Source organism: Bipolaris oryzae (genome assembly GCF_000523455.1).
Source record: "Bipolaris oryzae ATCC 44560 unplaced genomic scaffold scaffold_13, whole genome shotgun sequence".
NCBI classification, from domain to species: domain Eukaryota; kingdom Fungi; phylum Ascomycota; class Dothideomycetes; order Pleosporales; family Pleosporaceae; genus Bipolaris; species Bipolaris oryzae.
In genome coordinates, this window is record NW_006911289.1 from 231498 (window position 1) to 257415 (window position 25918).

The following is a 25918-nucleotide window of genomic DNA, read 5'->3' on the forward strand; positions in this document are numbered from 1 at the left end:
GCGACCCTCCACAACAAAGTGGCTGATCAAAAACTGCCCAAGCTGACGATACGGCACGACGCGTCGGCATCACAGAGGGTATCCTCCAAAAAGCGCACAATCGACTCCTGGACTCCGGCGCCGAGATGCTGATCAATGGTTTCGTAGACATGGGAAATGTACTCCGACGAGGGTGAAAAGGAGAGCATAAGGATGGGGTGGTTTGGGTGGGGGGGGCGTCAAACAACGGGGAATACGTAGTGGCAATCGGGGGTATCGTACATGGTTCGTGACATGTGTCGCCCGGGGAGAAGACGAGTCTACCATCCCTTCTTTCGGGCGAAACGCTTGTTGAGGAGGACCAGGACCTTGCTCACGTTGAACTGGACGTACTCCAGGTCCAAGTCCTCCTGATTATCTTTCTGCATCTCCAACAGATCGTCCAGCTTGAGATCCAGCTCCAGCAGACCGCGGTTGCGGCCCTTGTAGTGGAGCGAAATGACAAACGTACCGGGGAGCGGGCTCGTGAAGTTGAAGTAGATGTTGGCTCTCCTATTCTCCGGAACATTGCTCTTCTGGATTACACCCTCTCGCTCAAGCTGCTGGTGAGTGAACTTGTACGGGCCCAGGACTTGATGCTTTTGCTGCTTCCTCGTCTTGCCTTCAGACTGACTGCGTACGTTGTGGAGATACGACTTGTACGTGTCAAGCTGGCTGACCAGGAAGCCATTGTGGTCGCGGATGGTGCGGAAGACCTCTTCGAGCTTCCTCGTCTCCTCAATCACCTTGTCCTTCATCGAACCCAGGTGGACAAGCTCTTGTTCGACTTCGTCTCGGAGTAGAGAAAATCCGTCTTCCTTGTCAATCACGCCAGATTCTTGCAACTGGCTCAACAGCTCCATGCTGCGGATACCCTTCTTGACCATGACTGAATCGTTCTTTGTCGTGGCGGCCGCCTCGGCAATCTTGTCCAATCTCAATGGTCGGCGCGTGATTGATGTGTTTGCAGGCAGCGAACGGAGAATCATGACAAATGTTGATTTGGCCTCCATGAAGAAAATTTCCTCTTGCGTAATGTCGAGCGCTGCTGTGAGGTCGTCAAGAGGCGTCTCCCACTTGCTGAACAGTGGAAGATTGATGGCTCTGTTCTCCTTTCGCGGAAGCTGCGCAGGCGCTGGTCCCAGCTCTTGAAGAATCACACCCAAATGCGAGCTATCCTCTTTTGCCTGCAAATGATTAGCGTGTGAACAGCCGCTGCCACAATCACCTCAAACTTACGAGTTCTGCTGCATGTCGCTCCAAGAGCGAGTGTGTTGCATACACTTCATTGAGCGTAATGGAAAGTTCAAGATCCTTCTTGGACAACGCAACATAGTTGTCCATTTCCAACGTGTCGTAAAAGTCCTGGACTTCGCACAGGTCAAGCAGGAACTTGTTGATGCGCTCCTTGTTTTGGTGGATAAAAGGCTGCAATTTTACCATGTACGGTTCCTTTGCGTACGATGGCTTGTTTGCAAGGTTCTGAAGCATCTTTGCAATGTATGTGAGCGTTCGCTTGGGGTTCTCCGCTGGCAGAACATCAATGAGCATGTATGATCTAGGAGTAACAATGGCAGGGTTGATAAAACGCAAGAAAAAGAAGCCACCAATCAGCGTGCAAATCGTCTGATCCTGGGCATCAGGATACTTTCGTCTTGACAAACTTCGAATCTGCTTGCAAATCCATCGGATGCCGTACGGCGTCTCTTCGAGCCCTTTGATGATGGTTGTGAGGAAATTGTTGGCAATCTCCATGAGCATGTTTACGCGAGGCTGGATGATGTTCTGCACCGTCTCGTTCTCGGCAGCTTCTTCTGCTGTGACGCCCTTTGGCATGTCCGGGGGCAGGGTTCCTTGGAGTTCGCGTTCGGTGACCATTTTCTCGTAGACCTTCAGGGGGTTAATTTCCAGGTCCAGATCCTTGAGCTCAATAAGCGAGTTGATGCTGTCTTGCAGGACTACCTTGAGGTAGCTCTGACCAGGTCCTCTCCGGGTGTACGTGGTCATCATGCGCGAGACGGGGGTGTTTGCGCGCAGAAGCGAACTATAGTCTGGGGTATTGTCAAACTGGTATGTAAGGACAGACTATAGCATGGTTAGTTATGATCTGCCAGAGTCATGTTGCGCAACGTACCTGAAACATGGTCAAGAGCAAATGCTCTTCCCGGCTCTCGTACTGATTTCCGTAAATTGTGAACATTACTGTCTGCAATAGCGCATCAATCTCGGCCATGGAGACGAGACGACACAAGTGCGCAATGTGCCGCGGTTCGGACTGGAGCAAAAACAGTAGGTTGCCATATTTTTGTGTCTTTTCGTCATTTGGAAAAAATCCTTCTTGGAGTTCAAGGCCGTCTGCGAGATGGTCTGCGACTTCGTTTTGCTGCGCGTATAGTCAGTGTCAAGTATGTGTGTGTGTACGTGGAAGATTGTAGAGACGCACCTCCTCCAACGCCATGCGGTTCTGGATAAGGAGCGCTATCCGCGAGTCGAGATATCGCACATCCTTTTCCAGAACGAAATTCTTCTTGGACTGGGACGAAATCTTTGCCTTTAATTCGCGCAATACTTTCTGTGCTGCTACAAGTTAGCCGGCGAACCAAGACGGACAGACTTGAACGTGGCAGACATACCTCGAGCCAGGTCATCCTCAATTTCCAGCTCCTTGTCTTTTGCCGACATGGACAGGTACAGTGCCGTGACTGAGTAGCGCTTGGATTGGCGCACCGAGCGCGAGCCATCGTGCGACGACATTGTGTTCTGGCGCGAGACGGGTATGAAGGACGATGACGACGACGTCGATGCCCGCGAGGGGGCATGTAGCATGGAGACTGCCATGCTGAGCGTCGCCTGGGAGAGGGGGGGTTTGGGGTGCGGTCAGGGCCAGAAAGGGAGGGTGTGTGTTGCAGCGCTAGCGAAATAGCAAAAGCGTGGGAGCAAAGGGGAGGTTTTGTTTGTGCGCCACGCTGGTCCAAGGCCGTGGGCCGGCGTCTGCGGTGGAATTGCAGCGGGAGGGCCCGTCCAGCGAGTCGGCGGCAGCAGGGCTCGGCGATTAATTAGGAGACAGTGGTGTGGCAGCGAAGGGCGACGAAGGTACAATTATCGGAGGAGAGAGGGGGGGATGGCGAGGAACAGGCTGCGAGGACTAGTTTACGTGAGATGGGCGTTGGAAAGCGGCGGTGGAGGGCTGGCGAATCGAAGGGCGAGGGAGCCCGAGACGCGAAATGGTGCGGGGGAGCTCAGACGGTGAGTGGTGGACAGAGGTGCAGCTGCGACATTCCAGAAGAGCGACGGCGCGGTGGTGCTGGGCCTGGGCGTAGTATGCTCTGAAGCGAAGGGGTAAAGGCAACCGATGATGACGGGTGGACAGGGACGTGTGGCGTGTGCGAGTGTGCAGGTGTGGGTGTGTGTGTGTATGTGTGTGTGGTGGGTGTGAGGGAGAGAGAGGGAGAGCGGAGGGAGTAGTAAGACAGAACGCGCGCGCACACAAGAGAATAGCGAGGGTGGAATAGAGTGGAGTGGAGTGGAGTGGAGTGCAGAGTGGGGAGTCGAGGGGGAGGGGTGTGTGAGTGTGAGTGTGAGTGTGAGTGTGAGTGTGAGTGTGAGTGTGAGTGTGAGTGTGTATGAGTGGGTGGGTGGGTGTGTGCGCGTATGTGTGTGTGTGTGTGTGTTGCAGGGCGGCTTTTGCAGGTCAAGGACAGCGGGCAGGAGCGATGGATGGGCGGGAAGGAGCAGATGTTTCAGTCGCTCGAGTCGGCATGGGCTGGGTGATGACAAGTGGGCGAGGGCGAGGGCGAGGGCGCGGGCGTGTGGAGAGCATGCACGAGGCCGCAGCTGCTGCACGCGCAAGTGGGACGGAGGGCCGGCCAAAGGGGTGGCGCTTGTGGATATAGAGAGAGAGAAATCAGAGATGGGTTGGCCTCTTTGTGCGCAGGCGCAGGCGCAGATGCAGCAACTGTTGAGGCCAAAGCCTGGGAGCTAGGGAGAGCTTCACCAGGGGCCATGGCGGCAGGGCATCCATCGTCTGCACACGCCCCTTGTGCACGCAACAGGGCCATGCTGAAACTCTGGTCACCTGCGCTCAATTTCCCCTAAACCCCGGCCCTCTGTGCCCAAAGCGGCCAAGGGCCTCTCCAAGCGACGCCTCTCGTTCCTGGCTAGCAGCACTACCGAGCCGACAAGCCCACACCACCACCACACCCTCATCTCCAACGACTGCACTACTGCACTACCGCACCACCTACCGCACTACCCTACCCCCACCCACACCAACATCCTCGCCCGTCATTTTGACTTTCGGCCTCTGTCCGTCAGCTGTCAAGGAACGACTGGGCTCTGCGCCGACGTTTGCTTCTTGCTGCTGTTGCACCTGCTCCTGCTGCACCTCCTAGTGCTAGTGTATACATACTTTGTCCGACTACCAATCCCACTACTACCACTACTACTACCACTACTACTACTACCACTACTACTACTACCACCACCACCACTAATCCCACTTACTGTCTACTTACTTGCACACTGCCGCTGCCGCTGATCCGTCTCACGCGCCCTCTGTGCGTGGCCCCAGGTTCATGCATCTATCTGAGGCATTGCCCGACTGAGAAACATGCTTACCCACACGCGCCCCGTTTTGGCGTGTAGCCCACGGCAATGCTGCGGCACCATCTGTGGAGGTGGCTACCGCGTCCCGATTGACACTCTTCCAAGGGTCGTCGCACACGCTGCCGCTGCATGCGTCTGCCTCCTCCCACTCCCACTCCCACGCCCAAATGCCAACTCCAGCTAGTCTACTGGCCCGTCGCTATGACCCGACGCCAAACCATCCTGCTTGCTTGCTTGCTTGCCTGCCTGCTTGTCCGCTCAGCTCAGCTCTGTGTCCCGACTATATCCGCGACAAATACCGAACCTTTGTCGTGACACCTGATGATAAACCATGCCGTCACCGATCGACCCAGCATCTTGATTCAATCTTTTCGGTCCGATGCACATCTTAACATCTCATCAAGGAGAAACGCGCGTGCCAGTGCCACTTACCACCACCACCACCACCTCCTCCTCCTCCACAAAAGTCTTATACGAACACCAAGTCTTGCCGTCCGACTGATTGTCATGGCCTAGCGCATACCGCACCCCCCCCCCGCAACCAATACAACTGCGCCACTTGATTGCGACCAGCGGCACAAGCTACCAAACTCGCTACGTGCCGACTACATACAGTAGTGTCGCCGCCACCCATGTCCGTATACATGCCGACACATGTACATCCGTCTCAAGCATTGTCTGCCAAACCTGCCCGATTGCCGGAGCCGCGCCATCAAAGCATGCATGCATGCATCTGCACTTAAAGTAGATAGTATACCTACAGCTCGGCATCCCGGTGTTGGGTAAGCAATCAGCCTTTCGCGAACCATGGGTCCAGCCTAGGAGAGATAAACTCCAGCCAAAAAAAAATGATCCCGAAAGCCAATCCCAAGCGACGTTTGTGGTACCGCCAATCATTGCCTTCCATTTTCTGCTAAGCGCTATCAAGCCAAAATACGTGCCGCGCGCCCTGCCGACAATAGTCTGTATACACATACACACGCGTTTATAAATAATGACCACCATGAATAACCGCAATGGATTTTTTTAAACAAAAAACACCCCCCCGCATGAATAAAATTAAGATGAAATTAAATAAAAAAGGGAATAACAACACTCATAAGGGTTCATAATAAACAACACCATTTTTTGGAAAATGAAAGAAAAAAAAGAAACTGCATGCAAAACCAAGCCATGACGCCATGTAACGCCCACCGCAAAACAAAATACGTGCCAGCCCAAACGGTGATCGGAACAACTCCACACTTGGCCTTGCTTCGGTCAGACTGGGGGGGGTGTGGGTGGACAAGCAAGGGCACAGGCACCCAACTTGCTGAGTGTGCGCGTCAAAAGAGAGCTTATGGAGGAGGGAGGGGAAGGGGGGGGTGGGTTTGGTCATTCTCAGCACATGCTGCAGCTCACACAGCCTGTACCTGGGCCCGTGCGCCGCAACCCAAGCCAAGCTTGCAAGTCCGGCAAGGCCCAAAAGAGCGCAGGAGAAAGAGAAAGAGAGAGAGGAGAGGAGAAAAAACCCCCGATTCTGGGCGATCATTGCGCCAAACTACTCCCTCTCCTCCCCACCTTTTTTTTTTGGCCAAGTTCCTTGTGTAACCCACCCATTAAAAAGGGCGGGCGGCGCCAGCGAGTCAGACTACCCCGTCAACGCACCACGGCCGCAAGGAGCACATTCAGCCCGAAATAACTGTGTTTTGTGCCTTTAGCGTTAGCCTCTGAACTCTTTTCTTGATATCTTGTCGTTTGTTGTTTTGTCTTGGCGCCTCTCTCTTTGATTTCCCTTTTTTTTTTAATTATTCTTCCCACGGAAACACCCTCAGGGAAAGGTTCGGACGAGCGTGGTGGCGTGGGGGGGGGGAATATAGTATGTGTGTATATGCGCGCAACGCACGCACGCGCTTGCGAGTATGTGCGTATATGTGTGTGCGAACTGGTTCCACCGGATAAAGAGATAGGCAAAGACAGCATTTTCCGCATGTCTGGTACTGCCTCTTTTCAGGCGCATGTAACACGCACGCACACACGCACACTCGTGCGCGCGCGCATATACACACCCCGTCTTTTATCGCGCATGGAACCTCCCGTTGGGATTGGGGTTGCGAGCGAGGGGCAGGGCAGACAAGACTGGGTTCCTGGCACTAGGCTGTGTTTTGTGCGGACGTTGGGCGAAAAAAATAAAAACTCCCCGCGAACCTTGGGTCCATGTAGCCCTTGTCCGCTGCACCCCCATGTTGACATGTGACGACATCATTTGCAACGCCGTACAATGGGCCGTGTACGTAGGGTAACTCCGATAGATTTTTGCGGATAGGGAAAAAAAGAAAGAGGAGGAGAGAGAGAAACAAAGAGATAAAAGACCACTTACACCGATGCTGCAGCCTTCCACTCCTGAAGCGACAAAAAACGCTGTATCTCGGGCGCCGAAGAAATGATCTTGAGTTCCACACCGACGATAAGCACGATAACGACCAGACGCCCCAGTAGGCTCGGCACTATAGTAAACGCCAGCAGAGGCACCGCCAATATCAGCGGGAACCACACGGCTGCTGACTGATGATGCCCGGCCCCTTGTTCGCCCGCCGCTGCCATTGTCGCCGTCGTAGTAGTAGAAGTAGTAGCCGCCGCCTCTGAGCGCGGCACGGAGACCAGGTCAGACGCGCACTCCAAAAAGCGACTCTCTGCATAATCAATCGGCTCGTGCTCATCCATCCACTCGCGGTATCGCGCCACATCGTCTTCCCCGGCTGGACGGAGCTTGCTCGTCACATCGCTGAAAGAGGATAGAGCTTTATCTGCGATTAAAGTTAGCAAATGACCCCTAAGAGAAACCCCCCTTCTTTGTGTGTACACAAAAATAAGTTGACAACGACGATCCTTTCCTCTCTCCTGTCTCTCATGTACCACACCATCTTGTCATGTTAAAAATGTAACAAGCTTATTTTTGTTGATGTAACATGCACATGTTCCCAGAAATGTAACTGCAACTTACTGTACTGTTCCAGCTTCTGGAATATCCGACCCAGCAGCTCGGTTCTCTTAAAGTGCGACTCGCCGCCGTACCGCGCGTCGTTTCGTCGAGACGCAGGATACGCGTGGCCGGAGGGATCTTTGGGCGACATTTGCGCAATGCATCGGTCCAGCGTACGTAGCTCTTCTTCGAGTTCGCTCATCTCATCTTGTAGGTGCAACAACACCCGGTGGTTTAGGTGCTCAAACTTACGGTACACGGGTACAAGGTTGACTTTCCGTGCTGTCTCACCTTGTGCGGGCGCGCTAAGTTCGTTCGCCAGAAGCTCATAGCCTGTTAGAGCCGGCTTGGTCTGAGTAGATGCCGGGCCGTGTTGCTGATAAGGTTGCGCTTGGGCTGGATGAGGTGAGAAGGGCTGTGGTATCTGTTTGACCAGGCTGTGTGGGTATGCGTGAGCGACTTCTGGGGATTGGTGTGGCGCATAGCCAATGGCCAATGGGGCTGGAAACGTGTGCATAGGCGACCAAACCTGTGGCGAGTTTGCTGCACCATTACTTATAACAGATGGAGATGCGCCAGCGTATACCTGTGGACTGTACATTGGCGTAGGTGGATAGACCTGACCGGGTGTTCCTCCATTGAATTGGAATCCCTTTTGTGGTTTGGGGTTCTTCAATATGTGATTGGCTAGCTCTCGCTCCTGCTGCTTTAGACGTCTGGCATGAAGGTCGCTACCGCGGGATGATGTAGATGGTGCCCGGTGTGGAGAAACCTTATCTGTAACCTTTTTAGACTTTTTATCAGACGACTCACTGCTGGGCTTTGCCTCTTCTTCACTCTCCGTACAACTGCCTTCACTCTCTCCGCTCTGGGCGACTGTCTCTTCGTCTTCATCCCTAGGCCCATGCACAAAGCTGCTAGCATACAGCGGCTTTTTGAACTTGCGAAACTCTTGGTGAGGTAGCTGAGATACCATTGGGCTGGAATTTTGTGCTAATGTTTGTGAACTGATATTTGATCCATTGGAATCTGTTCCTGCTGCGGATGGGCGCTTATCGCTCAGATTGGAGTCATTCAGAGACGGGGAGGGCAAAAAGGAAGGAGCACTGATCGACGGAACGAAGCCCTGCAAGTATGCAGGCGTGGAATTCTCGGTATCATTATCTGGCTGGAGGTATTTGAAGACATCTGATTCAGCGGCACCCATCATGGAACTGGTAGGACTCTGCCTCTCCGTAGCCATCTCGTATTGGTATGGGTAGCCGTAGTCCTCGCGGGATTTCTGCGTCACCGTCGAGTTACTTCCACTAGAGTTGCTTGATTGCTGTGACACGCTCGAGGCCGATGATGGTTCGGACAGCTCGGCGAGCTTTCCACCGTGGTGGTGGAGAGAGCTATGTTTACGTTGTACGCGTGAGCGACCTGCAGCACTGTCTTCTGTGTGTCGCCGACGAAGCGCTCTGGGCTGACCTGTAGAGCTGACAATGGAACTCCCTCGACGTCTTGATTGCATGGTGGTCTTTTTCTCTCGTATTTGGCCGAGTCTGGGTATATATCCCACGGTACTTCCCTCTTCGTCCAACTCTTCTTGCCCGCCGCGCGGCGTAGGTGACAATTCACCCTGGTGTGAGTCGCGTCTTGAAAGTTTCTTGAGAGTGGTGCGGGCTGCTTTGTTCTTCTTGTCGTCTTCGTTTTGCTCCTCGCTATAAGACAGGGAGGAAGAGGGCGGGGAGCCTTTGGTGCCCGAAGTGGTCCGGGATGGCCTGCGTCGAATGTGGGGTCCACTAGCAGCCACACCGACTTCTTTTTCTTGGAGGCTATCGTAGTGATATTGGGGATCGTCTGTGGTAGGGTTGCGATGCCGTGAAGGGGACTGAGCGCCCTCGACTGGGGAGGACCGGTCCGACTACAAGACAGCACAATTCAGGTCAGTCTCAACGGCCATCTGCGAGTCGACTCGAGAAGGCATTGTTTCGTTATCAACGCACCATGCTACGTAGTGCTTGCGAGGATCAGCTGCCGTCAGCTAAGGTCGCGCTCGTGGTAAATGTATCTGATATTTTTTTGACAATGGTCTGGTGGGCAAAAACCTGCCGAAGAGGGGATGGCACAGTGGGCAGCAGAGCAGTATGCGACTCGTTGCATGCTGGAGGGATCAGTAGTACATGTCGTGTGACGGAGCGAACTGAGACTGGTAAACTAAGCAAACGGTCTCTACAGTGGTACGGGTCGACGCCGGTGGCTCGCTGCAGCTGGTGTGTGCCATGACCATGGCAGTTTGTGCTATGTGGAAGACGAGGAGAGGGCACTCGAGGCTGGACGAGGCCACTATGAAAAATATTCGAGCCGGACAGTCACCGCCTTGCACATGCAGAGCACGCAGGACGTCTTTCCGGTGTGGATCGGGAGTGCGCGGTGCTGCCCAATCGTGGTGGATAGAGGCCGTCAAGCGACTTGCCCCCACCACGTGGGCCCTATTGCCCGAAGCCGTCCGTGTCTTCAACTGCGCTTCCTCCCTTCTGCTAAATCGATCGACGCGCATTCTGATGATGTACCCGTTCAGCCCAGCCGGCCAGTCACCAGTGCTTCTGCCATCTTTTTTCTGGTAACCCAAGAGCATGCAACAAGCCCCTCAAGGCCACGTCAACAAACACCGGGATCCGCACACGCACATGAACAGTATGGTTCTACCGCTGCCAGTGGATAGCCAAGCCGCACAGCTGCTCCGTTTCCGAGCTGGGGATCCCTGCCCTTGCTTGGCTCCACGCTTCAAACCCTCATGATTACGCCCAAAGTCTCGCATCTCCAAGGCGAGCAGATCTGATGGCATGGAAGTTATGCCTCCACTTTTGCTTCGTTTCAACTTCGTAGTCTAAAGTATCCAAGTCTGTACACTACACGCCGAGGCAGCTGTATCCGAAGCTAGGGTCTGTTTCATTATCATACTCGCCATAATAAGCTGCTCTATTCTTATCAGCTTATCGATCCTTGCAAGTACGCACACTGGCTTGCTGTGGCTTCATGTGGCGCGAATTAGAAGCAGCGGATGGCTAGCATACAAAGGAGGCAGCCGGACTGCTCCGTCCCGCTAGCCTATCATGCTCCATTCGTGATGCGAATTCTCATTTGGAAATACCGGCTTCCAATTTGGTCATACATTAGTCGTGGTCGCTTAGTGCCCGAGACAGTGAAAATACCGGAACGAGACATTTCGAGACACCTTGAATAGAGTGATACCAACCGGTCAGCAGAGATTGCAACAATTTAGCTACTTCCACCAATCACCCAAGAACCTTGCCTCTCAACGTTGTCATCTGCAGCACTTCGTCCTTGGTCAGCCCATCACTCCTAATCTCGCCCTTCTTCCCAGCCTTTCTCATCTCCCTATCACTCTCCATACCTATACCCTCGCCCCAACCCCAGTTCTCCTCGACCCATGTTACTGGCCACAGCAGCCATGTGCCTAGCACGCAAAACAGGGTAGCCCAAGCTTGCCAAATCCAGATCAGCACCCAGCCCCCAGGTGCAATGAAGCGTATCCATTGATCTACTTGGTAAAGATCGTCTTGTTTCTCAATCAGGTATTTGCCCGTCGAGGGTGAGTGGCGCAGGCTGAGAACCGTCGTCAGACGGACCGGCGCGTAGTAAAAGGGCACTGCCCAGATGCGGAAGATTTGGAAGATTGTCACATAGAGCGTCAAGTTCGCTTCGTCGAATGCTACCAATGAGAATCAGTGCCTAGATCCGTGTAGACCGTATGGAAAACGCGTTGCAACATACCCACACTCTGCACCGTCAGATCAATCCTCGGACTCATGATCTTGTACCAACGGTACGTCGCATCGACCAGCCATCGAGAGTTTGGCCCGCTCCATGTTCGACAGAATGGATGGGAGAAAGCGGCATCTGGCGTGAAGTACTTCTCAATCGTTGCGCGTTGTAGAGAGGGCGGTGATTGTGTGAGGAGATGGATCACCGCCGGAATTTCCTTGACTGGCCATTTCACGTCAGCAAGAGCTGTAAGGCCTGGGAACTCGAACAAACCTGGGTCTTCCATGTTGTCGATCCGTGTGCCGAGTAAATTTGCGCATTGCGTGCTCGTCGGAAGGCGGCTGCTTTATGTACATCGTGCAGCCTTTGGCGTGCTTTCGCATGTGAAGACGCGTTGATATGACGTCATATATGTCACTGCATCACTTTGATACTGATGGCACCATCGCAACCAAGTCTGTGCGGCCGTAACTTTAGATTCATTATATCGATCGTAGACGTATCGAGGTATTTTTGTAATTACATAGACCATAGAAGCATCAATCCGCTAAACTTTCACCACGTCTATTGAGACCTGTACTGCTGGATCTCTGCCTCCGAGATCTGCCTCAGCTTGTTCACATTTGGTGACTCGCCGGTCGCGATACCCTTGGCCAGCTCAACAAGCCCGCCGATTTGGGTCCTCTTGGATATGGCGTATTGAGCAGTGCTGGCCTTGACACGGATGATACCAATCCGTGGGTCTTCTGGACCACCGTCGTGCTTGCCGTCGCCGAGGTCGCCGATCCAAGCTTTGAGCGCTGGCGAGTAGTGCTTGCGGACAACCTCGCGATCAGTCTCGATGGTTGCATGGCCAGAGATGGATGCCCATTCTCCGGAGTTGTTGATGAAGCCAATGTTGACCGACGCGTGTTCTTTCAGGTCGTCCGTCTTGCCAGACTCAGTGTTGGTGTGGAAGAGGAGATCGAAGCCGTGTCCTTCCTGTGCATTCGTTAGCGGTGCTATATCAATGGATACTGCTTGTTGCTCACCTTGGCTGCAAGTGCCATTGCTCTCGAAGCCAAAAGATCGCTGTCAGCAACTTGTGTGGTCAAGAGGCAAAACTTGGTCTTGTCGACGAAGCTGAACAGATCCTCAACCTTCTCCTTCAGAGAAGGCTCTTCGAGGTTCTTCTGAGTGTAGGGGTCGGCGGTCTTGGAGCCGGTGTCCGTGTTGCTGAAGCCAGACATGTTGAAGGTAGTGTTGGAGAAGACGCGTTGAGAGGTGAGTGATTTGGGTAGCTGCGAGGAAGGCGTCAGCTTCTGTAAACACAACGTTCGTGGTAATCTTCGTGCGGCCGGTGCAGCACAACGATGAAGAAAGCGAGGTGCTATCATACCTGAGTAGAGGACTATTGGGAGCAGGTGGTGTGGTGCAGGAGAGGTCCACGAGAGGGCACGACTATGTAGTGACAACGCTGTGGTGACGTCACATGGTCCCGACGCGTTTGCCCACCCCCGCTGCTAAGGTGGGGAGGAACAATTAGACAGTTAACCGGATCTGCTTTTGCGAAACAATGCTGGGCTTACCCAAAGGATCAGTGGTTGCGTCATGTCTCTTAGTAATAGTTCAGGTACGACAGGAGCGGTAAGCTAAAAAGGAATATAGACTTGAACATCACACCGGCGATCAGTCCAGCCAACTGCGAGCCGCATCATCTAGTGTGAGCTTAAGAATATCAGATAGTGATATTGACCATCTAGATCTGCCGTGCGTCTAGAAGGAAAGTACCGTACCCCACGCCGTGACCCCGTCCAATGCCATGCTGGTATCCCATAAACAACAGCGGAGAATGTCCCGACCACAAGCTAAAAAGAAAGAATCGGGCTAGATCCCAGACTATACGGATGCCCCGGATATGTCACCCTTTTTTTTCGAGGGACTAGATCCCTCACGACAGGCGGCACTTTGTGTGCTCTATGCGTCAGCGGCGGCTTCCTTATCCTCGAGCGACGCCTTCTTGAGGTCTTCGGCAGCATCAGCAGCAGCATCCTTCTCCTGGGCCAATTCAGCCTCTGCAGATGCATTGCCGTTGACCGCCTGGTTCTTCTGGGCAGGCTTGCGTGCAGCGTCAGTGCTACCGCTAGCCTCTTCCTCCGCCTCTTCTGCTTCAAGACGCTCGATTTCCTTTTGTGCCTTGGCAATGTTCTGTGGTCTATGTTAGCCCTGTGACAGCAATGTAGCTCGCAGGCATATTTACCTCCTTGGTCTTGCGGTCTTGGTCCTCTTTCCAGTGCGCAAGCTTGGCCTTGAGCTTCTCGACAGTGGCAGGCACGTCTTCTTGGCTTGAGGGAGCCTCAACGCCAACCTTGGCCAACTCCTCAATGATACCAATGTTGAGGTTGAACTTGGCGGGAGCAGAGCTGGCGCCGCCCTTCTTGCCCTTCTTGCCCTTCTTTCCGCCAGTGCCGACAAAGTAGCTCTCTTCCTCGGTATCCTTCTTAGAGATGCGCGTGCCCTTCAAACCAGACTCGTCGACAGTGCGTTGAGCGGAAGCAGCAAACTTGCTTGCCGCAGTGGTCTCCTTGGGTGGGAGAGCGGATGGGTCGAAGTGACGGATCAAACCTTCGGCAGCAATGATCTCGTCGCCGTAAGCAGGTGTGCTGGCTTCTTCGAGACGCTTGCTGGCAGCCTCCTTGCGCTTGCTTGCAACGTACTGGAGTTGCTCTTGACGCCTCTTCTCAAAGCGAATCTTGCGAGCCTCGGACTCGTACGTCTTGAATGCGCGCAGCTGCTGGAAGTATGCATCCTTGAGGTCTTTTCGTGCTTGGTACTTCTCTTGCTGCTCAGCGCGCGCCTTGTCTGTCTGCTCACGAAGTGTTCGCAGGTTCTTGAAGGCCTCGTCTTGCTCGGCCTTGAGAGCATCCAGCTCAGTCTGGAGCTTGGTGTACTTGTCGCTGAGGGCCTTGTTCTCGGGGTCGTCCAGGAGCTTCTTCTGCTCAGCGATCTGGGCCTTGATGTCGTCAATCTTCTTCTGCTGAGCATCGAAGCCGGAAAAGTTCTTGCGGGCCTTGTTAAGGGCGCTGATCTCGGCGAGGGCCTTCTTCTCATCAACCAACTTCATCATGCCACCGTCGACTTGCTTCTGCAGACGTGCGATTTCCTGGTCAACCTCCTCAACAGACTTGTAGTTCGACTTGCCCTTTGCGGTCTTGAGCTCGGCCAACTGCTGCTTAAGCTGTTCGTCGAGTTTCTTGATCTTCTCGAAAATGGCATTGCGGCCGGACTTGTTCCCTTGTTGTGTCTGGCGGATAGCGTTGAGCTCGGTCTTGAGCTCCTGCTGGCGTTTGGCATTAGGCGAATCCTTGTTGTTTGGCTTTGCATTATCGAGCTTAGCCTTGCAGGCGTTCTAGTGATAGTCAGTACCGGTTTTCAGACCTTTATATCTGCATATGATGCAGGTACCCGACGATCCATCAATGTCTATGTCAATGGACTCGATGTACTTACCAGCTTCTCCTGAGCCGCAGCGTGCTCCTTCTCGAGTTTGGCAAGTTCCTCCTTGTACTTCTCCTCGTCAGGCTTGTCCGGCTTGACGATCTGCTGCTTGCCTTGCGGGGCAGAGCCATTGGCGGTGGCCTTCTGGGCGGCGGGGGGAGTTGCAACGTCGGCCATGTCTGCTATGCAGTCAATTGGGTTGACGAGTTGACCGATGTAATGCGACGGTAGAGGAGAGTCTGCGCGAGTTGCGTTGACCACCAAAGGGTGAGGGTGGACAGTAAGAGCGGTGGGGAGGACAACTATTAAAATCGAGGGTCTCGAGTGAACCGCGGAATGTTGGCAACCTTTCCCGAATTTTAGCGGATGGGCTAGTGCCGCATTCTCCATCCATCGAACATTCACCGGGGGCCTCGAACCTCACCCACCAAACTACGGGATGGCGGAGCAATCGCGGGGCAGTATCCCCATCTTGTTGCTCAAAACGAAGTCGGTACCCACGGACACGTACGAAGAGTTATTCCTTGGCCTCGACAATGGCCGCTACGCTCCTGTTTTTGTGCCGGTGCTGGAGCACAGGTTCAAGCGAGACGCTCTGCGCGAGGTGCGTGAGCATGTCACCAGCCGAGGCTTGGTGCCAAAGTCGCAACAAGGCCTCGCGACATACGGCGCCCTGATATTTACCTCGCAGCGGGCCGTTGAGGCGTTCACCGAGGTTATCCAAGAAATTCGCAGCCAAGGAACCTATAAAGTTGACGATCTGCTTCCAGAGAGCCTGCCACTCTATGTCGTAGGCCCGGCTACCGCACGCGGACTGCGAGCGTTAGGACTTAAATGCCCCATCCTAGGTGAAGAAACTGGCAATGGTGAAGCCCTAGCTGGCTTCATCCTGCAACACTATAACGCCATGTATCCAGATACTCCCAACCCACCTGTTCTGTTCATGGTCGGAGATAAGAGAAGGGATATAATACCAAGAACGCTCCAGTCGACGGAGCTGGAGCCGAATACTAGGGCAAAAGTTGACGAATTGGTTATATACGAGACCGGAGAGATGCAGTCTTTCAAGGAGAACTTTTCTGCCATTTGGAAAGACAACACTAAGAGGGGTTTCAGACGCCAATGGGTGGTTGTATTCTCCCCAAGCGGATGCCAGGCGATGCTCGAGAGTCTGGGTCTTTTGGATACTGAGACTGGAAGAGCAAAAGCGTCTACCGAACAGAGGGACATACTCATAGCCACCATCGGCCCGACTACTCGCGACTACCTCATACAGCAATTTGGCTTTACTCCCGATGTGTGCGCAGAAAAGCCAACTCCAGAGGGTATAGCGGAGGGTATTAGATATTTTCTCGAAAAGCGCGGTTGAAAAAAGCACGGTCTCTGGTCGACACTTCGTGTAAAATAGATAGGTTATTGTGTTTGTTCTGGTGCTTCATCAGAGGCGCTACAGGCCATGCTTGCTGTGAGCAATCGCATTCGTATTCGCACGTTTCATTCTTATGACGACTATGATGATTGATCACAACTTTGTTCTGGCGGATATTGCTGCACGTGCCTTCCTGACGCGTTGATGTGCTAAATACTGCCATTGACGTCACTACACACGCGACGCGACTGCGACAAACTTCCAGCGCAATCGTCTGTCCGTACCCTTATATCTTTCCCATTCTTCACTGTTCGACTTTCTATTAACAGATTCTCGGAATTCTACTCAATTGACCCAATATCTGCACATTTGACTGCAACACACTCTCCTACACATAATTCCAGTAACATGTCAAGCCCCACGAAAAGCAGCGATGTCGCAGCTGGTACTAAGAGGAAACATGATGTCGAGCCATCTCCCAAGCGCGAGACCAAAGCAGCGAAGAAGCAGACCACTATTGAGGAGACGATGGGATCAGGTAAAGAAAAGGACGAGGAGATGAAAGACGCCTCGGATGATGGCGAGACTGTGAAACAAACAGACAAATCTGAGGAAAAGGTCGATGAGAACCTTGTCGATGCGAGTGATGAGCAAGCTTTGTCCAACGGCGACGACGCAAAGCCGTCTGGGACCGAAAGTCAGGGTGACGACGATTCCAACACTGAGCCAAAAGCGCACACAACGACACGGGACGAACAAGAAAATGATTCGCACAATACTTCAAAAGAACCAGTCACCAATGGAGAGGGCGCGATCGAGGAGTCATCGCAGCGTGAAAAGCAGATTCCATCGAACATTCTTGAAAAAGGCGTCGTATACTTTTTCACTCGCAACCGCGTCGGCATTGAAGAATCTGAAAGCGTGGGCGATCTACAGCGCACATTCTTCGTCCTGCGACCTATGCCAGTAGGCGCCAAACTCGGCGACGGCCCGCTTGCGGATGACAACAACAATCGTTTGTTCGCGCTTCCAAAGAAGGTTTTCCCAAAGTCACACAACGATCGTTTCATGGCTTTTGTGGAGAAAGCGAACGTTACCATAAAAGAGCTGAAGGAGGACTTTTTCAGTGCGGAAGAGTATAATACAAAGACACAGGGCACTCGGCGCGTTGAACCCGTTGCTCCAGTGGCTGAAGGTGTATACGCAATCACACGTACTGAGGACCGTACATGTCATCTTGTCTATTCTACTACTATCCCCTCAGAACTTGGTGAGGTGCAGGATGATCTGGGTATCAAAGATCAGGGCAGCTTCATCATCAGCGTCAAGAACCCGGAGCGGAGTGGACCTGCCCAGGCCCAGCTCCCTCAAAAACCTGATTTTCCTAAAGAGTGAGTGTGCTTCATATCGCAAAATTATTATATACTGATCATGGGACAGATTCATCGAAGAGTTCCGTGGACTAGCTTGGGTCGAAGCGAAGCCGAAGTATCTTGACTATGAGTACTGCCAGATCCTGCTCATTGGCGAGAGACTGGAGTCGGGCGTCAAGCCTACTACGAAGGACCAAAAGCATGATAAGGAGACTCCGCTCGAGGAGATTGAGAAGCTCGAGCATGAAGACGAGCTTCGCGTCGAGCATCTTCATGGTGAGTTTTCTGTTAGATGTTTGACAACGCAGGTGTTAACTGATCATCAGGTGATGATTCCATCTACGATGACCTCAAGATTAGCAAGAAGGAGTATCCCCAGGTCTCTACGACCTGGTGAGCGGATATGTGGAAATTGTGTCCATTTTCTTGTTATCTAAATATAGGTTTGTCGGGTAGTGTAAAGCACAAATCTTTGGCGTTTTAAAGGCGCGGAAAACAATGTGGAACCCACGAGTATGTGATAGGATATAACCGAGCGTATGCATGGGCGAGAATGTTGTTGGGACACACGTTGGATGAGAACGACTAGTTCAATGAAATCTCTCTTTCATTCATCCATCTCTACTATCATACTTATGATCTGGCCACAGCCACCCTATGTTCCTTCCTACGCATCTGGTGGGCAAAAACATGAGTACTCCACAGGTCATCACCCAACTCACATCGATAAAACTCTAGATAGTTGGCAACTTTAGAGCTTTATCACGCTACTATAACATCATTATTACTATTATCTCCTACGCGAATTATCTTCGCAATATACTAGAAAAGCGTGTGAACGGTGCAGCCGACCACATGGAGGATATCGTATTTTAGAGTACCCGTGTTTTTGTCCACCGGGTGCCATGGTACCCAAACAGCAACATCTACTTCGCAAAAGATTCCAATAGATGTATTTGCCAATAGGATGAGAGCACAGCGGAGTCCTCCGCTTTTATACTAGAACACTGTCCCTACCTGTTTGTTTTGCGAAAAGGGTCTCGCAGAGTGCTTGCATCATTAATTCTTCAACAGGGTCCGAAGACTTGAAAATAGAACACTTCCCTCGCTAATATCCCTTCGCATCTCGAGACACCTCACCTACCTTTCAAAAAAAAATCTCAACTTTTCCTCAAAGCACGTCCAAAAAGTCCATCATGCTTGCCCCCGGAAAGCACCACTGGTTAAGGCCAGGCTACTACAACACCCCTTCATTCCGCCAAATCTGCCGTGACAGCTGGCTAAATATATTCACAGGGACCCTTTGTGTCATCTTAGCAATCCTTCTCTGGAGGCTTTGTCCGCCCATAATCCCTCACTACCTCCCTTACTTCGAGGGCGTAGAGACCCATCCCATTGGCCTAAAATACTCACAGCCACTACGAGAAGAGTACATCAATACCATCATGATGGCAGCAATCTCATTTTTGGTGCCTAGCAGCATCATGCTTGTCATGAATCTACGGGTACTCAGAGATTACTACAATTGGGACGCATCCGTGAGTCTTTTCCCATTCTCCGCGCTCTTAAAACAACCAACTGTTCAAAAAAAAAGGTTCCATCTCGGCTGATAATTAAAACCTTGAAAAAACAGTTCACAGGCCTCAGCTATGCCCTCTCAACCTCAACTCTATTCTCCTGCATCATCAAAGTCCTAATCGGCGGCCCCCGACCCAACTTCTACGAAATATGCAGACCAGCAGCCTACCTTCTTGAACCTACTGCTCCCCACATGTGGTCTATCGTACAATACTACCCAGTCTCCCAACTCTGCACCAACACCGACAAATTCTCCCTCAACGAAGCACAGAAAAGCTTCCCAGCCAGCCATGCCTCCTCCGCGTTCGCCGGCTTCGTGTTTCTCGCGCTTTGGCTCAGTGCACAATACAAGACGTTTGGGCGGTCGAGACTTGATACCAAGCACCATAACCCAGTTACGGAGACTGTTCTTCACGATCCCAAAAGTGGGCTTAAGATACTTTCAGGTCGATACTTTGATGCGGTTCCGCACTGGAAAATCATCATTTTTTCGATACCGCTGTGGGTTGCTGTTGCGCTTTCGTTGTCTAAACTAAGAGATGGATGGCATCATCCTGTTGATGTGGTGTGCGGGGCGTGCATTGGGACGTTTTTTGCGGTGGTGGCGTATAAGATGGTTTTTTGGAGTGTGTGGGATGCAAGGGATAATCATGTGCCGAGGAGGCATGTGGATGGTGCTGTAGAGAGTAGGGGGTGAGGGGTTGTAGGGGTTGGAATTGCCCAAGCGCCATGAAATGGAGTATTTTGAGAGAATCAGGGGTCCTTTTTGAACATGTTTATTGCATTGGGAAAGCATTAGTGGGGTTGTGGTGTTGGAGTGTCTTCACATCACATTTTGGTCAAGATTACACTGATTGGGCTTACATCTACTCGTTGGTTGCCCTCATCCTCTGTTCATATCACGACTGAGCTAGCAATAACCTACCGCGGTATTGAACAGCATATTTGAAATTTCGATCCCTTTATTCTGCCTGCGACGAACAAGTGCTCACTTCTCTTTAGTCTTATGCACCTAGTGTCATTCTTGCAAGTACTACTAACCACAAGTTCTACCTTTGGAAAATTTGAGCAGTATGATATTCGGGAAAATCGCCAAACGCGTCCAACTCTTCATTCTCAAGACCCCGTCAACATATCCCCTTCCTTATTAACAAACTCTACATCTCCCACACTTTCAACAACGGTCACTTCCCTAACGATACCCTCATCATCCCACCCAAAATCCACAACACCTCCACCTCGAATCCTCAAACCCTTCACCTTCCCTCCCTTCCAACTTTCAGGAATAGCCGGACCAAGCACCACCTTCCTCTTCCCCTCCTGTCCCTCAGCCGGTGCCGGCAAATCCACAACAAGCATACTCAACACCAACCCCCCATACCCATAATTCGCATCAATCTGGAACGGCGTGCGCTCTCCTTTATACATACTGAATCCATTGCCTACAAAATTCTGTTCAATTGCATATCTGAGCTCCAAATGCGCTTGTGCCGTATCATTCAGTCTTGCCCAGCATGCTCCACGCCATACTTTTTCCCAACCCGAGTTTGCATCGGGCCCATTGCCGATGCCGCGGCTAATGAGTTTGTTACGGACAGCAGATTGCACTGTGGTGTTTGAGTAGCCACCAAGGAAAGAGGAGAGGGAGTATCCGGGGTGCCAGCCTACGAGTTCGGAGATGTGACGGTGGGTGTCATTTTGGAATTCGTAACCGAAGGAGTCGGGGAGTTTCCATTCTTTGATTTGGGACCAGGATCCCACGTGGAAGCCTTTGTCGAGGCGGGAGAGCGTGGAGGAGACGTTGGACGTGAAAGATGTATCGGTTTCACCGGCGAGGGAGTGCGTGGTCAGAACGGCGTCGAAGACTTGGTGGATGAGTTGTTGGTGGTGGGCACAGCCGAAGGTTGTTGGACCGTGTTCAGGGCTGCTGCAGGGATTTACGATGAGTGTGTTGTCGTTGGTGAAGGCATCGGCGTGGAGTTGGGAGAGCCAGAATTGAGCGACGCTTTTGATGAGTGGATAGCCTTGTGTGCGCAGCCAGGCCGTGTCGCGGGTGTAGTCCCAGTAGTCGAAGATGTGTAGCATCATCCATGCTGGGGCGGCGGGATAGTTGGCCCAGCCTTCTCCGTCTTTCATTCCGGTGTGGCCGAATATGTTCATTTCATTGTGGACGACCCAGCCTGGTGCGCCGTATAGTAGCAGGGCTGTTTCGTGGCCCCGTGGGACCCACGTGTTTATCATGTAGTCCCACAGTGGCGTCTGGGTTTCTGTCAAACCTGTCTGGTCGGCAGTCCAATAGTTCATCTGCAGATTGATATTGGCGTGGTAGTCGGCAGACCAGTCGGGCGCCATCTGTTCAGTCCATCGCCCCTGTAGATTAGTCGGTAGAGAGCCTGGTCGTGAGCTGGAAATCAGCAAGTATTGTGCGTAGTCAAAGAGCAAACTTTCGATAAATGGGTCACCAGAAGTAACGTTAGAGTCGTAACTTGCCATCAGCTCCGGTGTTGGAACCTGGGCCGAGTTCAGGGGGTCGGGAAGAAGAAACTCGAAGCGGCCTGTGAGGGATGTAAAGTCTTCTAGATGAATATTCTTCAATTCCTCGAGAGTTTTCGTGGATGCTTTTCGTATCGTTTCTTCAACCACTGGGCCTGGGTCATTTCCTCGAAACGAGTATTGGTACTCCGCTGTGCCTTTCTTCATATCATAATTCGTCTCGGCTCCTATGATAACCGTAGCGCTCTTTGCTCCGTCCCCAGGTGTGACTTTTAGGATTCCCGTGTTGCTATTGCAAGCTGTCTTCAACCTAGAATTTGGCAACAAGCGTGCAATTGTATCATAAATCATTCCTTCTGGAGGGCCTAGTTGGGTTATACCCCGTAGCCTCACATGGTCAGAACCCGTTCCAGTACCATTTGTAGCGCATGTAATATTTTCAAGCTTGGGATCAACTAGTTCGTTGCCCAATTTTATTTCGAAAGCTGGCAGATTTCCAGACGACTGGATTGTGTAGACACAAACTTGGTCCGGATAAGAGCAAAAAACTGTAGTTTCAAGCTGAGTATCATTGGTGTTGAAAGAAGTCGAATGGAGACCATTTATCAAATCCAGTTTACGCGTGTAGTTGGAAACTTGGGTGCCAACAAGGGATGGGATAGCCACAGTGAGATTGGCCAGGACACGGTATGTTCCATAGTTGTCGTTGGTACCGAGTAACTTTGTCACATTGCCGGTGCCATTGGTGAAGATCCAGTCTCGAATTCCAGGCAATGCGGAGTCGATTGATGATTCTGGGTTACCACCAGTGTAATTCTTGAACCATATTTAGTTTATACATGTCTAAGCGTGTATTGTAAGACTTACAGATACTTCAAAAGGCCCTCCCGACCATAAGCTGTCGAGATTCAGCGTAAGAGCTTCAGCCGAGGGAGGGCCGATTGGCATAGCAGCTAGTCGTCCATTGCCGACAGGTAAAGCGGTTCGGATGACGTCGCTGGTATTGGCAGGTGAAGTGGACCATATCAATTTAGCGCTAGTGCCATGTATAAGTGCAGATATCACTGACGGCAATAGCGATTTTGGCAGCATTGTAAAGTATTGAGTTTGCCCACAGTTCCCGGGCAACCATGCATTTTTCGAAAAAGCGATGGAGCTCTACATAAATATTCATAAACCTTGTGTTCTCCCCGCTTTGCTTGCGGGGACGGGTATTGGTTTTCTTTTGGTGATCGCCATGTACGTAGATTCTCCGCGAATGGCATTAGTCGGTTTGCCCCATAGTTACCGACGATACGGGCGTCTATTGGCCACGAGACACGATGGGATGTCGGAACAGGAAGGAGTACCTCAAATATAGCTGCGATATCTCAAGTATACAACCCAATGCTCGTTGATCTCCAAGAATTTTCCTGTATCGAGTATACATTCCGGCATGTTGTAGCTCATTTGGTTGTAAAGCAGGTTTCCGGCTGAGAAGGAGCGGAGGAGCCATTGCTCATTCCTTTACTACTGCCGTTGTGCTGCAAGTCTTCAGCAATGCCTGAGGTTGTTGGCATGCCTTCATTTTTATTTCGTGAAAACATAGCTGTTGTTCGTCTGCAGAGGTGACACAGCGTATTCTAGATGCTCTTCTGAGTCGATCTTGTTTCCAGCCGCCGTATCAATGCCTGCTGGTCCCGGAAGTATTGCCAAACTGAACACAATGTCCGCAATGTCCTGTATCTTTGACGTATTTTACCCACTTATATGTATTGGACTTGATATGCGATGATGGCTGCAAGTATCCGGACTTGAGGAGCTCATCTGTCATGTCATGAGATGAACACGCTGTGAGGAAACAAAGGTGGTGGTGTTAAGGGAGGGTGTTGCGGTTGGAGGGGCAATTCCAGCCAATCGGCGGTTCGATTGCCCGAGCGGCGCTAAGTTTGGTGAACGATGATTCCATGATCATCACAGCTTCTGCGCCCTCAATTGAAGCCGGAATAGCAAAGATGAGGACGCCGTACACGTGCAGACAGTGTCTTTCATTACTGAAGACACCACGGGCTTCACTGCGCTCTCCGCAAGCCCTCCGTCCGTTGGCCCAGAATGCGGCGGTATCACGAAGTCACTCCACCAAAAGTCCAGCACCGCCAAAACTAGCCCTACCAAAGCGCAGCCTCTCTACGACCCCGCAGCGAGCGTTCGAAAAGCCGTTTGAGCCATATGAATACATTGATCCCGAGGGAATTCGCCGGACCAGGGTTCTGACTGAGGACAATCTCTTCAATTCATTCTCCAACTCGCCCATCCCGCAAATACGAAAGCGCGCAGCTTTCATGCGCCAGCATGCATACTGCCCGCATCCTTCGCACCAGCCTACACGCGCCGTCAACAATCCCATGGACCTCGAAGCCCGCAAGTCCTCTGAGACGGGTACTCCCCCTGCGCACGTAGATTTCGAGTGTCCAGACTGCGGCATTCCGGTATACTGCTGCGAAGAACATTGGGCAGACGATTACGAGGCACATTTGGAAGTTTGCGATGTGCTGAGACAAATCAACGAGGATGATCACGACTTGCGGAGTGGGCGATTCTTCCGCGAGTTCCAATTCGCTGAGCCTCAGATGGAGGAGATTTTGGTCAACATGACGAGCTGGGACACATATCTGTACACTCGTGACTTTGATGCACTCAACGAGGACCGTGAGATGAGGCAGGCGACAAAGCTCCTGACATATCCTATGACCATTGCCAGTATTCTAAATGAGTTGAGCCCCTACAATATCCGGAAGAATGGACGCATGACACCAGAGGGACTGAAGAGTTTTAGCGGTATGTGTATTCTTGCTTACTCAACCTTGTGGTACTAACTTAGACATAGCACTCCGGCACACGCTTCATCCACCCCGAACCGGCGGTGGTGACACCTGGAAGAATGCACGTATCGCTCCACCTTCGGTCCGCCTCTTCATCCTCGGCGCACGCGCAGAGTCTTCACTGCCCCGCGAAACATGGATGCAACTTGCCTACCTTTTCCACCGTGTTCAGTTCTCTTTGAACTTCATCGGACCTGAGAGCATGGCAAACCGCGAGAAGGAGCTGCCCCTTCCCGAGCGTACGCCCCTAAACCCCTTTGGTGCTGTAATCGAAGACCGCATCAGCAACGCCATGAAGATCAGCACTTTTGTCGAATACTATCACAACATCCACAAGACGGGCTACTTCTACCCTTACGACCCCTACTTTGACTGCTTCGTTGTTTTCCACCCAGGCTTCGGAAACCCCGCCTCAGCCCATGAGTGGGAGGAGACGCTGCCGCTCTTACTGGAGACAAAGGTTCCAATCATCGCGACTGGCTACAGTCCATGGGATATGCAGCAAGACGTCGACTTCTTGACCAAGAGGTTTGGCAATGAGATAGATATGCTGCTTGAGCCTGGTGAGAATCTGTTCCGGAGCTTGCGTTGGGACCTCAACGACCTTGACCCTCATGATGTCACGTGCAGCAACTGGGGAGTGTACTCTTTCCGTGGCAAGAGGTACGAGGCCACGAAGAGAGATGAAGAGAAGGAGGTCCATAGTGAACGGACTGAGTGATTAGGAATCGAAGCTATAGTATCCGTGTAGTCATGTACAATACTGTATATTGCAACTGAGCATGTCTGACATGTAATATGACGATTGTTGATCTCTGTTTCGTCTTATCAAGGGCTTGAATAACGACACCTGTGTTGGTCAGGTTAACTATCTGGACTGATTGCACTGTGCGTAGTCGAAAATTGTGTCGTCTCTCATAAAATCATGTCTCATTCATGCTATCTACTTAGTGGCATCCAGGGGTGCACACGCCTCCGTAGCAGTAGCAGACCTGACGCTTAACCTTGCCGTGGCATCCGGGAGTACAGAATCCTCCGTAGCAGTAACATACTTGGCGCTTGTCAATAGCCTATTAGAATCAGTAGTGTTCTTGGGTGTTGCATTGCTGTGAGCGGGAGTAGTGGCTTGACATACCATACCCTCCATAACCTCGTTGGTGAGAGCGTCACGAACTTCAATCATGTTGGAGTCGGCTGAACGAAAGTGTTAGTAAGCTCTTGACCACTATATCCTACGGGTGATTGGAGAACAAAGATGGCATACCAGCGGGAGCGGCCAGCGTAGCGCCCAAGAGAGCAGCGACGGTGAAGAGTTGAGTGGCGAACTTCATGGTGACGGTTGCAAAGTGATTCTGTTGGATTGATCTGATGATGTTGTGTGCTGTGAATAGAATCTATCAACGGAACTCAT

At 52.0% G+C, this 25918-nt stretch overlaps 9 protein-coding genes across 9 annotated transcripts; 3 read left to right on the forward strand and 6 right to left on the reverse strand.

Annotated features, from left to right (window-relative positions):
• Window positions 1-26: 26 nt before the first annotated feature.
• On the reverse strand, window positions 27-188 carry COCMIDRAFT_84478 (uncharacterized protein; the record flags this gene model as incomplete). Its single annotated transcript, XM_007685844.1, has 1 exon — window positions 27-188. One exon carries the CDS (start codon window positions 186-188, stop codon window positions 27-29), a length of 162 nt encoding a protein of 53 aa, XP_007684034.1.
• A 111-nt stretch (window positions 189-299) lies between these two features.
• Window positions 300-2856, reverse strand: COCMIDRAFT_84488 (uncharacterized protein; the record flags this gene model as incomplete). Its single annotated transcript, XM_007685845.1, has 5 exons — window positions 300-1205; window positions 1258-2103; window positions 2153-2401; window positions 2462-2595; window positions 2652-2856. The coding sequence occupies 5 exons, from the start codon at window positions 2854-2856 to the stop codon at window positions 300-302; spliced, it is 2340 nt and encodes a 779-aa protein (XP_007684035.1).
• A 4122-nt stretch (window positions 2857-6978) lies between these two features.
• COCMIDRAFT_33166 (uncharacterized protein) lies at window positions 6979-11642 on the reverse strand (the record flags this gene model as incomplete). The annotated part of the gene is made up of 5 exons (XM_007685798.1): window positions 6979-7409; window positions 7607-9491; window positions 10879-11303; window positions 11366-11578; window positions 11630-11642. The coding sequence occupies 5 exons, from the start codon at window positions 11640-11642 to the stop codon at window positions 6979-6981; spliced, it is 2967 nt and encodes a 988-aa protein (XP_007683988.1).
• A 278-nt stretch (window positions 11643-11920) lies between these two features.
• On the reverse strand, window positions 11921-12585 carry COCMIDRAFT_84378 (uncharacterized protein; the record flags this gene model as incomplete). The annotated part of the gene is made up of 2 exons (XM_007685846.1): window positions 11921-12337; window positions 12388-12585. 2 exons carry the CDS (start codon window positions 12583-12585, stop codon window positions 11921-11923), a joined length of 615 nt encoding a protein of 204 aa, XP_007684036.1.
• Window positions 12586-15272: 2687 nt separating this feature from the next.
• COCMIDRAFT_84569 (uncharacterized protein) lies at window positions 15273-17972 on the forward strand (the record flags this gene model as incomplete). Its single annotated transcript, XM_007685847.1, has 5 exons — window positions 15273-16197; window positions 16242-16245; window positions 16532-17593; window positions 17643-17851; window positions 17902-17972. 5 exons carry the CDS (start codon window positions 15273-15275, stop codon window positions 17970-17972), a joined length of 2271 nt encoding a protein of 756 aa, XP_007684037.1.
• A 799-nt stretch (window positions 17973-18771) lies between these two features.
• Window positions 18772-19850, forward strand: COCMIDRAFT_84388 (uncharacterized protein; the record flags this gene model as incomplete). The annotated part of the gene is made up of 2 exons (XM_007685848.1): window positions 18772-19113; window positions 19209-19850. 2 exons carry the CDS (start codon window positions 18772-18774, stop codon window positions 19848-19850), a joined length of 984 nt encoding a protein of 327 aa, XP_007684038.1.
• Window positions 19851-20269: 419 nt separating this feature from the next.
• Window positions 20270-22738, reverse strand: COCMIDRAFT_84617 (glycoside hydrolase family 95 protein; the record flags this gene model as incomplete). Its single annotated transcript, XM_007685849.1, has 2 exons — window positions 20270-22462; window positions 22514-22738. The coding sequence occupies 2 exons, from the start codon at window positions 22736-22738 to the stop codon at window positions 20270-20272; spliced, it is 2418 nt and encodes an 805-aa protein (XP_007684039.1).
• Window positions 22739-23640: 902 nt separating this feature from the next.
• COCMIDRAFT_84527 (uncharacterized protein) lies at window positions 23641-25228 on the forward strand (the record flags this gene model as incomplete). The annotated part of the gene is made up of 2 exons (XM_007685850.1): window positions 23641-24463; window positions 24513-25228. 2 exons carry the CDS (start codon window positions 23641-23643, stop codon window positions 25226-25228), a joined length of 1539 nt encoding a protein of 512 aa, XP_007684040.1.
• A 226-nt stretch (window positions 25229-25454) lies between these two features.
• On the reverse strand, window positions 25455-25838 carry COCMIDRAFT_1783 (uncharacterized protein; the record flags this gene model as incomplete). The annotated part of the gene is made up of 3 exons (XM_007685760.1): window positions 25455-25577; window positions 25643-25701; window positions 25772-25838. The coding sequence occupies 3 exons, from the start codon at window positions 25836-25838 to the stop codon at window positions 25455-25457; spliced, it is 249 nt and encodes an 82-aa protein (XP_007683950.1).
• Between the last annotated feature and the right edge of the window lie 80 nt (window positions 25839-25918).